We start from the raw sequence: 14,166 nt of genomic DNA, 5'->3' as shown, positions 1-14,166 counted from the left end.
TTAAAAAAAAAAAAAAATACATTTTACTTTTTAGACAAAAAATTAGTAGAATTCCAGTAATATCCTGCCTTTAAAATCTTCAATAGGAGAAAACATTAAATATTGAGTAAATTTTACACTGTGTTTCTCATAAGTTTTTTTGAGGTATAATTGATATACAATAAATTACATGTGTTTAAAATATATATTTTGTAAGTTTTTACATATATGTACACCCATGAAGCCATCATCACAATATAACAAATATGTCCATCACTTCAGAGACAGAATTAAGGTAGGAGAGATAAAGGTTCTAAATTGGGTTTGGCAGCCATTACCTGCCAACTGAATCTTGCCCACTGCACGTTTTCGTAAATGAGGTTTTATTGGAATCCAGCCACACCCATTCATTGTCTTGTCTGTGGCTGATTTTGAGGTACAACAGCAGAGTTAAGTATTTGCAACAAAGACCATATAGCCCACAAGCCTAATACGCTATCTGGCCCTTTAAGAAATTTTCTGACCTCTGATTTGTATATTGACCCAAAAACTAAGTGGAAACCAACTTTTATTGTCTTGAAGAGATGCTGTCACAGTTTTTCTGACTATTCTGTCATGTGTCAAATTACGACTTTTTTTAACTTTAATTTTTTTTTTTTTTTTTTTTTTTTGAAATTTACATCCAAATTAGTTAGCATATAGTGCAACAGTGATTTCAGGGGTAGATTCCTTAGTGCCCCTTACCCATTTTGCCCATCCCCCTTCCCACACCCCCTCCAGTAACCCTCAATTTGTTCTCCATATTTATGAGTCTCTTCTGTTTCGTCCCCATCCCTGTTTTTATATTATTTTTGTTTCCTTTCCCTTATGTTCATCTGTTTTGTCTCTTAAAGTTCTCATATGAGTGAGTATGACATTTTCTTTACACTTGAAAATACTTTAAAATTTTACTCTCTCTTTACTAGTTTTTTGAAGTAAATGTTGATTTGCTTTTTTTTTTTTTAATTTTCGAAATGCTGGATTTTTTGTTTCCTGGTCACAATAAATCAGTTTTTCATTTCTCTGTGCATAAAACTGTATGTATACATGTTTAATATAAAATATAGAAATAGTTAGGTTTGTTTTTTGAGATTCTACAGAAATACTCTATTGATTCAATTTTTTATAAATAAGATGTGATGAAGTGAATTCTTATATCTATGTGGGTTTCATTTTAAATCATAGGCATTTGTAAAATAATGAATTTTTAGGTATGTGTATTATATTTTCTGATGGTTTTTTGTTTTTTTTTATTAACAAAATAGTTTCTAAGGAGCTGTTAAATTGAATTTGTCGGAAATTGCTTAAATTCCTAATTTCCTCTTCTTTTTAAGAATTTTTTAACGTTTATTTTTGAGAGAGAGAAAGTGGGAGAGGGGCAAAGGGAGAGGGAGGCAAAGGATTCAAAGCAGAGGGATGTCCCTTGCAGAGGATATCTCTGCGCTGACAGCAGAGAGACTGATGTGGGACTCAAATTCAAGAACTGTGAGATCATGACCTGAACTGGTGTTGGATGCTTAACCGACTGAGCCACCCAGCACCCCAGTTTTCTTATTTCCTCTTACAAGCTAAGTGTCTTTGAGCCTAACATTACAACTGACCAGAGCTGTTGATTTGTTTAGATCTAATTATGCCAGAAAACGTGTTAAGAAGTAGATACCTATAATAGTACAACTGAAGATAAAACCCCAAATTCATTATTTATTTTTGTGTAGACTTAAATTTAATAGAAACTAATTATATGGCATCTATGTTTTATATGTTTGCATTTAATGGTTTTACTTTTCACTTAAATATTTTTGTTATATTCTATTTATGTACTCAAAGATACATATTTCATATATAGACTTTTTTCTTTGTCGTATGAACTAATTTCTATAAAATGTAATCAAAATTAAGTTTATGTAAATGTTCTGTATTTGGTAGCTGTAGTGTTTGTGCATTTTCCTCATATGTGGAAGGAGCACCAAAATATAATTGATCTAATTTTGTTAAAATAGCATTTTTGTTAGGGTTATGCCTGATTATTTTCATGAGCTCTGCCTCTTTTTAAAGCAGAAATTAAGAAGAAATGTGAATCTGTTAGAGAAGCTTGTTATGCAAGAGACATTATCCTGTTTAGTGGTCAACCTATACCCAGGAAATGAAGGATATTCTCTGATGCTCAGGGGAAAAAATGGATCAGGTAAGAACCTCCAAAGAGCTACAGCCACAGATATCCCTCTGCAAGGCAGGGTGTGCTGTCTTCTAGAAGTAGAAGTGGTCTGTCCTTCAGGTCATTGATGACTTGATAAAAGAACCCTTTGAGTCCAAATTTTCCTCTTTACTATGTTTTGTTAGAAATTATCTCTAAGGTGATTAGCCTTCATGAATATGCATTTGTAAAGAATTCTAATTGAGGTAGGTCTTTGAAGTTAAATTGTATAAGACCCAACCTTTAAATAATTGTCACGGGGTGGCGCAGTCGGTTAAGCGTCAGACTTCAGCCAGGTCACGATCTCGCGGTCCGTGAGTTCGAGCCCCGCGTCGGGCTCTGGGCTGATGGCTCGGAGCCTGGAGCCTGTTTCCGATTCTGTGTCTCCCTCTCTCTCTGCCCCTCCCCCGTTCATGCTCTGTCTCTCTCTCCCAAAAATAAATAAAAAACGTTGAAAAAAAAATTAAAAAAAAAAATAATTGTCACAATTTTCTATTTCTATTTATACTTTAAGATAGCATAAGGTGTTTTATGTTTTTCTTCTGTATTTTGACTGTACTGAGTCTGAAACCTTCAAAATTAAGCAGATTCACTGCCTTTTGAATAATTTTTCATATTTACATTTCTATTAATGTAAACTTGAAAATAGAGTTTTGGAATATAAGCACTCTTAGATTTCACTAAAGACATCTTAGAAATGTGTTATGGTGATGATGATGTGTGTTCTACAAGGAAATCACCTATTTAAGAATTTCTTCTTCTGTTGATAATGTATTGTAAAATGTAACAGCCAGAGAATTTTGTTCTGTAAGTGACCATTTTTCATATGAGGTACCAAATTATCACTCTTATTTTCAGATTAGATTAAGTTGTTTTAAAGGGAATTTTCAGTTACCAGCATTGGAATTTTATCATATTCTCATTTTTGCACTACTGGCTGTGGTTTGCATTATGTTGTTATGCCAGATTCTTTTTCACATGTGTTGGAGGTTTTCTCCTTTCTGGCCTAAAATTGTATACAGTTTACCAAGTCTTATAGCAGTATGTGAAGTGATTTATTTGTAAGACAAATAAAGAAGGACTTTAGAAGAGCCTTTTGGATTTATTTGCTTTATTTTTTTATGAAAACTCATTTAAATTATGCACCTAAGCTTTATGGTGAGCCTGATATTTTCAGAAACTTTATGTTTTAAAATTAAGATTCTGAGACCATTCGACTGCCTTATGAAGAAGGGGAATTGCTTGAATACTTGGATGCAGAAGAATTACCTCCAATTTTGGTTGATCTCCTAGAAAAATCTCAGGTACAAATTTGTCTCTAAAATTTCATTAGGGTCGCCTGGGTAGCTCAGTCAATTAACTGTCCGGCTTTGCCTCATGTCATGATCTCTTGGCTTGTGAGTTTGAGCCCTGCATTGGGCTCTGTGCTGACAGCTCAGAGCCTGGAGCTTGCTTCAGATCCTGTGTCTCCCTCTCTCTCTGCCTCTCCCTCTGCTCACACTCTCTCTCTCAAAAATAATAAAAAAATCTTTTTTAAATGTCGTTAGATTTGTCATCTCTGTGGTGTTTGTTATAAATGATATTTATATTTAAATGATATTACATTCTCAATGGTATTTGGAATAGGAAGTGAGACATTGTAATTAGGTGGTAACCATTTTATTGTGGGATACTTACCCTTAGGCTGTACTGAAATGTATAGATTTAGTTGATTCTTCTAAAATTCCTTTAATAATTCGCTCATTTTAGAAATTTCTCTATACCTACAACAAGGATTATGGGAGAAACTCCTGACTTTGGCTTCACTCCAGCGATACTGTATGCTTAGGAAAAAAAGGCCATCTGATGGGAACTTGCATTTTCTTCTAGCCCTAGTCGTCTAGAGGTCTGTCCACACTTTTTGCCTGCCTTTCTGTTAAAGTGGATGAAAAGTATTCTGTTCTTAAGAAATCCCCTCTACTTGTATTCTGGATCCTCCTTCTCAAGGACTTGTGACTATAATCTCTCCTTCTATCATCTCTTTACTTCTTTCTACTAGATGAAAAATACAAGTATGTTTTACTGTATCTCAACTTAAAAAAATAATCCTCCCTTGACCCCATGTCCTTCTTCAGCTAGTGTTGTACAATTCTGCTTTTCTTGATGGCAAAGCTACTCACAAAGTTGTCTATAATCATACTGTCTTTTTTTCTCACATCCCGTTATTTTCTCTACCCACCGCTTTCAGCATTATAACATCACCATTCTACAGAGGCAGTTTTGTCAAGGTTACCAATGATCTCCATGGCACAGAATCAGTTGGTCACTTTTCTGTTCTCATCTTTAATTGGTCTCAACAAAATACAGTGCAAATGAACTTTCCTCCTTGAAATACCCTTCTTTTGGCTTCTGAGACATCTCATTCTGGTTTTCCTCTTCTCTCTGTTCCTTCAGTCTTCTTTACTGTCTTCCCTCTTCCACTCCTAAATGTGTGCAGGTTTCAGAGTTCATTCCTAGGCCCTCTATTCTTTAGTAACACTGTCTCTGGATGATCTCAGCCAGTGTCAGGAGTTGAAAAATGACATCTAGGGGTGCCTGAGTGGCTCAGTGGGTTGGGCATCTGACTTTGGCTTGGGTCATGGTTTCATGGTTCGTGAGTTCGATCCCCCGGTTGAGCTCTGTGCTGACAGCTCAACCTGGAGCCTGCTTCGGATTCTGTGTCTCCCTCTTTCTCTGCCTCTCCCCCGCTGACACTATGTCTCTGTTTCTCAAAAATAAATAAACATTAAAAAAAAATTTTTTATTAAATAAAATAAAAGTGACATTTTATCCCTTGCTTATATCTTCAGAACTATTCCTTCAAGCTCCAAACTTCTGTTTACTAGGATATGTATTAGGTTCCTCAAACTTAAAATGACAAAAACAGAACTTTTGATTTTGCCTTCCAAAACAGTTCTTGTCCTTCTAATCTCAGACTCTGCTCTGACCTTTTACGTTCAGTCCAACAGTAAATGTCAGCTGTACCTTCAAAATATGTATGGTCGTGACCTGCTATAGTTACCTTGCTGAGCATTTTGCTTTCATTCTGGAACCCCAGAAATCAGTTCTCCACAGACAACTAGATTCAGCTTATAAAACAAACAATAGGAAAAAAAAGTTCCCAGGCTTCAAATTCTTCAGTGTCTTCTCACTGTATAAAACCTCTATCTTCTTGTCTTCATCTCCTGATTCTCATCCCAGTCTTTATACTCCAGCCATGCATTGTTCTTTACGTACTAAAACACACCAGGTATATTCCTACCTTAAGGCCTGTCATCTGCTATTCCTTCTGTCTGGAATGATCTGTGCCAGATGTCCAGTCCTTTGTTGTGATTCAGGCCTAAGCTAAAAAGTCACTCCTTCTGAGAGGTTTCTTTCTGAGCACACAATCTATGTTAGCTCCTCCCTATTTTATTTCCTTTTTAGCATTCATCACTAAGATTATCTTGTTTATTTCTGTACATGCTTATTGCCTGTCTTCCCACACTAAGAGCAAATGTTGTCCCACCACCCGTATATCTGTGAAGCTTCTTTAGTGCCTGGCCTATAGTTCACGTTGTCATGGACATAATAATGACTCATAGCATAGAAAGTCACAGGCTCCAGTAAAAGTTCTGAAAGCGTGAAAAAACATAACACTTTCTATAAATGACTAATGTAGATTGTAATTAGCAAGACTTGAATTATAAAAGTCCTTACTTTTGGACTTACAAAAGGATTGGAAAACACAATATTTGAATTTATAGTTTACTTTCTTCCTTTTATTAATAAAGACTGTCCTATTTCTGGATATCTTAGAGCGAATAGAAGTTTCATCTAAAGGTGAAACTGGCAGGGTTGATTGACACTTGATAACAAAAGACAAACTTGGTAACAATGACAGAGTTAGCAAAGTATAACAGCCAGTGAGCGTCAAGAATAGCATTTCCAGTGATTTGTAATATTAATAGTATATAAATGTCAAAACCCAATCTATAACTAAGAAACCATTAAACAATTTGAAACTGCTTGTTGAGTCATAATGATGAACATAAAATAATTCCTTGGAAAAGTTTATATAATGGTAAATCCATCAAGGAAGTCCACTTTAGAGTATGCGAGTGGCTAGAAGTATTGCATAAGCATGTAAAGAACTCGAAACATTCAATATAAGCAGACTTCTGTAGGCTTTTGAAAAATGAGATTTACTTAAATATTTTCACTCAAAACAGGTTAATATTTTTCATTGTGGATGTGTCATAGCAGAAATACGTGACTACAGGCAGTCCAGTAATATGAAATCTCCTGGTTACCAAAGTAGGCATATTCTCTTACGTCCAACAATGCAGGTAAGGAATGTTTAACTATTTTAGGAGTGCCTGGCTGACTCAGTCAGTGGAATGTGTGAGACTTGATCTTGGGGTTCCAAATGTGAGCCCCCATGTTGGATACAGAAATTAGTTAAAAATAAAATCTTTGGGGGCGCCTGGGTGGCTCAGTCGGTTAAGCGGCCGACTTCAGCTCGGGTCATGATTTCGCGGTCCTGAATTTGAGCCCCACGTCAGGCTCTGTGCTGACAGCTCAGAGCCTGGAGCCTGTTTCGGATTCTGTGTCTCCCTCTCTCTGACCCTCCCCTGTTCATGCTCTGTCTCTCTCTCTCTCAAAAATAAATAAATGTTAAATAAATAAATAAATAAATAAATAAATATAAATAAAATCTTTGAAGTGCACCTGGGTGGCTTGGTCAGTTGAGCGTCCAACTTTGGGTCAGGTCCCCAGTTTCTGCAGTTGTGAGTTCGAGCCCCGCATTGGGCTCACTGGTATCAGCACAGGACCTGCTTTGGATCCTCTGTTCCCCACTTCGTCTGCCCCTCCTTCACTCACACTCTCTCAAAAATAAACATTTAAAAAAATGTTTTTAATAAAATAAAATCTTTAAAAAGAAAAATGTATTTTCGATTTTATTTGGAGTTTTATTAAGTATCTTCATATGTTTGTACATTAATGTGTTTTTTAAAACTCTTATTTCCTTTAGACTTTAATCTGTGATGTGCATTCAATAACAAGTGATAACCATAAATGGACCCAGGTTAGTTGTTTTTTAATTCCAAACAGGGAAAATACAGGATGGAATAATACTTAACAAGAAGTAAAGCGAAAGATATTTTATTTGTAATTTTATTCATGAGTAAATTTTGGGATTCTTTAATGAGTTTTAGAAATCAGGGGTCTGTTGGGGTGCCTGGGTGGCTCAGCTGGTTAAGCATCCAACTCTTGACTTTGGCTCAAGTCATGATCCCACACTATGTGGGTTTAAGCCCTATATCTGGCTCTGTGCTGACAGCATGAAGCCTGCTTGGGATTCTGTCTCCCTCTCTCTCTCTCTGCCCTCCCCTGCTTGCTCTCTTATCTTTCAAAAAAATAAACTAAAAAAAAAAAAAAAAAGAAATCAAGGGTCTCATCATCCATGCAGTAATCCTTCAAAGAACTAAGCAGTTCAATCCCATTTGCTTTAGGACCATGATGAAATAGGGTCAGGCTGACCTGAGCTGCCCAATATGTGAAATTCAGTTTTTTATGCTCTCTCAAACAGAAGAAAAAAAATTCTTTTATACCATGGATACAAGTGGATTCTGATTTTCCATAATCTAGGATTCTAAAGCGAGCTTACCCTGTCTTTGCCATTCGTACCAGTTGCAGCACTGGGGGAACTCTATTACCCTTGAGAATAGCCAGTAACTCTCCAGTGCTGACTCAGTATATATGAGGTGCTAACTCACAATAGTGTTCCCTTATTTCTTTGCTGCTATAGAGAGGAATAGTTACTAAACCAAAGAAAATACCAATAATGAAAATTATCTGCAAAATACGGTTATGAGTTGTCAGTAACTGTCAAGTGTGTTTTAATTTGGGCTATAATCTTTACAGGGTTAAAAGCTATTGAAAGAATATTCAAAACAATTAAAATCATTGGCCACCATCAGATGTTGCTAGGGTATCAGTTTCTTTTTTTTTTTTTTTACGTTTTATTTATTTTTGAGACAGGGAGAGACAGAGCATGAACAGGGGAGGGTCAGAGAGAGGGAGACACAGAATCTGAAACAGGCTCCAGGCTCTGAGCTGTCAGCACAGAGCCCGATGCGGGGCTCGAACTCACAGACCGCGAGATCATGACCTGAGCCGAAGTCGGCCACTTAACCGACTGAGCCACCCAGGCGCCCCAAGGGTATCAGTTTCTTATTCTGAAGATGAATAAAGGGAAAGTCTGTAGCATTTTACTCTGCTTTTCTTGTATGAACTGTATGTTAGGTGGCCAAAGAATAACTAAGATTAGAAAGTTCTTTAGGAAAATTAGATCTTAAAAGTTTTCACAAGAAAAAAAAAATTGTAGCTGTGGGTAATGAAACCTGTTAACTAGACTTAGGGTGGTGATCATTTTTCAGTGTACAGGAGTATCAAATTACTTGTGCTCCTGGAAATATGTTCTATGTCCGTTACACCTCAACAGAAAAGAGAGAGAACAGACAGAATTATCCTGGTAAAGAGTAAATGTTAGTAGGGGAGATCGCCTATAGGTAGATGCATAGTTCCTGTCTTGGAAAAATAACCACCTGCCTCTCTGCACAAAAGTTTATTTTCTTAATTTGCTTTCTTATAAACATGAGTTTAGAGTTAACTTTTGAGAATATAATACATTCAAATATGCTTCAATAATGATCTATTTAAGTGGGTTCCAGTAAGAATCAGGAAGTATAGAAAATAATTTAGCATTAACATTTCTGAATTAACATTTCTGATATTGGTAAAAATTTTTAATTTTTTTGCATGAGGTGCATATAAATGGTGCTTTTGTAATTAAGGATTCCAAACAGAAATTTCTACTTGTGATTTCACATGTTATAGATATTATTGATATCTCAACTGTTAGATGTTGGTGTAGGCTCCATAGCATTCCTGCTTGATGGGTAATCTTACCACGATTGAAAGGTTGGCACTCCCAACTGCGTAGCACATATACAGCCTCAATAGAGAAAGGAAAAAAAAGAATTCCTGCTAATAGCTACAGAAGAAATAAATGATGGACTTTTTAAAATATCAATTTGGAAGTCTTAATCTAGACAGGTGTAACTCTTAGGTATAAAAGCCATTAGATTATAGGTTCATGGGAAATTTTATAATGCAGAGATCTGACTGACCCCATGGGTGTAAAAATGGGACAGTCATTGTGTTTCTCCTGGTGTGATGCAAGAGAAAGTATATAACAATACCAATAAAGATTTCTTGTCTAAAAAAATAGAACCAGAATTAAATTCAGCTTCTAGATCTAACAGTGTATGGAATTGGGGAAATAAGAGAAACTTAAGTGACACAGTGTAGAGATAGTCAGCCAGGAAGTAATTGGGTCAAATCCAACAAATCAATTACATGAGAAAAGGGAAAAACGTGGGAGAAGAAGTGATCATTACAGAACAGAGTAAGATGTTTAAAAGATAAAAACCCAATACAAAGTGTAGAGTTTGAGTTCAAATTCAAACAAACCAACTAAAAATACACTCTTGAGGTAATGGGACATTTAAATCCAGACTGGATGTTAGAGGTCCATATCAGTTAGCAATGCAGGCTGAAGTATTTTGAGATGAAACAATACAACATCAAAGATGTATTTTAAATTACTCCAGCAAAAGAAAAGCATAAGAAGTTAAGGGGCGGTTGTTAAATGAAATTGAGTGTTGGTACATGGATGTCACTACACTTCTCCTTTTGTGTACATTTGAAAATGTCCATAATAAGTTGAACTGTTGAAAGAAGCAGTGTTTCTTTCTTTGCAAAAATCCTTATTCAGCAGTAATATTAATTGACTCATTTGACTGTAAAATACTTAGCTGTTGCTGTTAAAACATTTCACTGATGAAGTAAAAAAAAAAGAAAAAAAAAACAGTAAATAAAACCTGTAGAGCACCTGTATACTTTTTAGAATTGGGAATATAGAGTTTACACAGTATTAGTGTAATCATTTTTATTCTTGTAATGAAGTTAAGCTGAGTATTGAATAGGATGGTTATTAAAAATTCTATGATTCATCGTGATCTTGTAAGCTTTGTGGGAGCAGATGATTTTATCTGTTCACTACTTGATCCTCAACTCTTAGAACAGAGGCTAACACATAGTAGGTGCTCAGTAAATATTTATTGAATCAGTGAATAGGCATTCTTACAACTTGACCATTTTGTAAACTACAAATTACTGAATTTCCATTAATAATTTCATTATGCTGTCAAGTTTCTGAAGTCTGCAAAGTTGTGACGTGAAATATTGTGTTTTATGGTAGTACATAGAGTTCCAAGGAATATTTCTAGATTAAGAAATATGTGTGATTTGAAAAACGTAAATCTGGTACTGACATATGTTATACATTTTAGGAAGATAAACTCTTGCTTGAGAGCCAACTGATCCTAGCTACAGCTGAACCACTGTGTCTTGATCCTTCTATAGCAGTAACCTGTACTGCAAATAGACTGCTTTATAACAAGCAAAAGATGAACACGCGCCCGATGAAACGGTAATTGCCTTTGTAGATGGGTAAACCAAAAGATGCTCCTAGACAATTAGCTTTAAATTTTGCTATTTATGGGGGCACCTGGGTGGCTCAGTCAATTAAGTGTCCAACTTCGATTCAGGTCATAATCTCGTGGCTCGTGGGTTTGAGCCCTGTGTTGGGCTCTGTGCTGACAGCTCACAGCCTGAGCCTGCTTCGGATTCTGTGTGTGTCTCTGTCTCTGCTCCTCCCCCATTCACACACTGTCTGTCTCTGTCTCTCTCTCTCTCTCTCTCTGTCTCTCCTTCAAAAATAAACAAACATTAAAATAAATACATTAATTTAAAAAAAAATTTGCTGTTTATGGTATCTTTTCTCTCTAAAGTATATATATAAGTACTGTGACTTTTTAAATAGGATTTTTATGGCCTTAAGTTACATTTTTTGTGCATTACTGTTTTTAACTATTGTCTGCTTTATATGGGAGTGATGCATTCTCTGCATTTTGTGAAAGGACACGCTTCCTGTAAGTTTAGAGTCTTTACCAAAAACAGGCTGAGAAGACACAAGTATAAACAGAATAATTTCTTTATTACTAATTACCAGTAACCTGTTTGTTTTCTTAATATTGCTTTTTGGGACAGAGAGAGACAGAGCATGAACGGGGGAGGGGCAGAGAGAGAGGGAGACACAGAATCGGAAGCAGGCTCCAGGCTCTGAGCCATCAGCCCAGAGCCTGACGCGGAGCTCGAACTCACGGACCGCGAGATCGTGACCTGGCTGAAGTCGGACGTTTAACCGACTGCGCCACCCAGGCGCCCCGTTAATATTGCTTTTAAAGAAACAATTCATAATTTATTTTTGATATCTGATAAAATACCAGTTTGTGATTAAATACCTTTTTATAACGTGGTAATTTGTTCTTTACATGTTTTAGCTATCTTTTCTACTTAATAAAAGAATGCATATTAACTTGGATCACAGTTATAATTGGTTCATCATTAGGTACTCTTAACAATTGTTTGAGTTGCCCATTTTGGGTCATCTTAAGAGTTCAAAAACATACCCATTTTCTAAACTCCTTAGTTTACTACGTAAACAATATATGCTAAGGAAAAGGTACAGTTTCAGGAATAGTAAAATAAGTCTATATAAGATCTGTCAGCAGTTCTCTAAAGTCTCCTTGTATCTTCACATCTCCATGCCCCACTACCAAATTTTAAAGTCGGCATTATCTTGACTTCTGTAGTAAATTTCTATTTGATCTTCCTGTTACCACCTTTGCTCCCTTTTGGTCCGTTTGCCACATAAGCAAATTGGAATAATCTTTTAAAAACTTCAAAGCAGATTATGCCACCACTTGCTTAAATTTCCATAAAAGCGTCCCATTGTACTTCACATTAAATCTAAACACATTACCATTGATCTGCAAGACCCCTGCTTCACTCTCTGACCTCATCTATTATGTGTACCCTCATGCTCTAATCATACCTATTTCTGTTTTTAAAACAAAGTAAGTTTTTAATTTTTTTTTTTTTTAATTTTTCTCTCTGTTTCAAATACTCATTCCCTGATCTTAACGGTATCTGGTTCTTTCTTGCCATTTATGTCTCAGCTCACACATCATTTCTTCAAAGAGTCTAGTCCTTCCTTTCTCTTACCTGCTGCTGCGCTATCACTGACTCACTGCAGTATCCTGTCTTCTTTTTTTCTTTTTTTTTCCCCCTCCTGACCAATGCTCTCTGAAATTATCTGTTTAATTGTGAATGTCTTTTTCCTCTGGACTATCAGCTCCATGGTAGGAATTTTGTCTTGTTCATTTTTATTTTGCCAGTGCCTGGGACTCTGTTTGATAAGTGATAGTGGTGATTTAATTATATTTTAATGCTTACTGATTTAAACCCAGATTTATTCTGAGTTTCTTTTATTTTCAACTCTTTATATTTCAGGTGTTTCAAGAGGTATTCCAGGTCGTCTCTGAATCGGCAGCAGGATCTCTCTCATTGTCCACCTCCGCCTCAGCTAAAATTACTTGATTTCTTACAAAAAAGGAAGGAAAGAAAAGCAGGTCAACATTATGACCTCAAGATTTCTAAAGCAGGAAATGTAAGTGTGTTTTTTAAATGAAGCTTATTATTTCAAAAACCTTGCTCATTTTGAATTTTTCAGCATTTTAATACTGTTTTTAATTTTTCAGTGTGTAGATATGTGGAAACGGAGTCCCTGTAATTTGGCCATACCTTCCGAAGTGGATGTAAGTCAGTTCATGAATTGCATTTATTTTCATACAAGATTCTTAAGTTTAATAGCAACTGATACTTTGGAAAAACAAAGACTCTTACTTGTTTTAAAAACAAAATAATGATTTTTTTAACCAATTGCTCGTTTTTAGGATATTTTAGAATATTTCACATTAACGTGTAAGAATGTAGCCCCTTAATACGTTCTGTGTATTGCTGTAGAAGGCCTGTGTTTAAAAACCAAAGAATTTTGAACCATGGGAAAAGTGCAATAATATGCATTTAATATGTCTTTTTTCATAATACTTCATTATAATTTCCTGATAATGCTCCTTTTCTCAAATTGGTTAAATTTAAAAATTAATATTGGAGAAGTGGTTAAATTAGGAACTTTGGATGGTGTTCTCTACTGATCCATAATAACCATGAACTATTAATGGTAAAAAACATGAAAAAGATCTTTTGATGACTGGTCTCATATTTTTCACTTTCCTGTTTCTCCTGTGTTACTTTTTGTTATTCACTCAATTTTACAATTGGTTAGTTATTTTTTTTTTATTTTTTATTTTTATTTTTTTAATTGAATTTTATTTTTTAAACTTACATCCAAGTTAGCATATAGTGTAACAGTGATTTCAGGGGTAGATTCCTTAATGCCCCTTACCCATTTAGCCCATCCCCCCTCCCAAAATCTCTCCAGTAATCCTGTGTTTGTTCTCTGTATTTAAGAGTGTCTTATGTGTCATTCCTCTCCCTGTTTTTATATTTTGCTTCCTTTCCCTTGTGTTCATCTGTTCTGTGTCTTTAAAGTCCTCATATGAGTGAAGTCATATGATATTTGTCTTTCTCTAATATTGCTTAGCATAATACCCTCTAGTTCCGTCCACATAGTTGCAAATGGCAAGATTTCATTTTTTTTTTTGTTTGCTGAGTAATACTCCATTGTGTATATATACCACATTTTCTTTATTCAGTCATCCATCGATGGACATTTGGGCTCTTTCCATAGTTTGACTATTGTTGATAGTGCTGCTATACACATTGGGGTGCATGTGTCCCTTCAAAACAGCATACCTGTATCCCTTGGATAAATACCTAGTAGTGCAATTGCTGGATTGTAGGGTAGTTCTATTTTTAATTTTTTGAGGAACCTCTATACTGTTTTCCAGAGTGGCTGCACC

The 14,166-nt window shown here is 35.6% G+C and overlaps 1 protein-coding gene across 26 annotated transcripts in view; it reads left to right on the top strand.

Annotated features, from left to right (window-relative positions):
- Positions 1-14,166, top strand: part of SUPT20H (SPT20 homolog, SAGA complex component) — a 43,552-nt gene that overhangs the window by 7,759 nt on the left and 21,627 nt on the right. For 21 of the 26 annotated variants that reach the window (XM_040448235.1, XM_040448249.1, XM_040448243.1 and 18 more), the window contains 7 exons: positions 2,074-2,203; positions 3,413-3,516; positions 6,442-6,558; positions 7,245-7,298; positions 10,630-10,769; positions 12,695-12,851; positions 12,943-12,999. In XM_040448235.1, the coding sequence (XP_040304169.1) occupies positions 2,074-2,203; positions 3,413-3,516; positions 6,442-6,558; positions 7,245-7,298; positions 10,630-10,769; positions 12,695-12,851; positions 12,943-12,999 (759 nt within the window). The remainder of the gene's footprint in view (positions 1-2,073; positions 2,204-3,412; positions 3,517-6,441; positions 6,559-7,244; positions 7,299-10,629; positions 10,770-12,694; positions 12,852-12,942; positions 13,000-14,166) is intronic. The other 5 variants (XM_040448257.1, XM_040448255.1, XM_040448252.1 and 2 more) reach the window with 2 other exon arrangements.

Source organism: Herpailurus yagouaroundi, unplaced genomic scaffold (genome assembly GCF_014898765.1).
Source record: "Herpailurus yagouaroundi ecotype Mexico unplaced genomic scaffold, PumYag 197, whole genome shotgun sequence".
In the NCBI taxonomy this organism is placed as follows: domain Eukaryota; kingdom Metazoa; phylum Chordata; class Mammalia; order Carnivora; family Felidae; genus Herpailurus; species Herpailurus yagouaroundi.
Note: the sequence above shows the minus strand (reverse complement) of the source record. Positions and strands in the feature narration are given on the sequence as shown.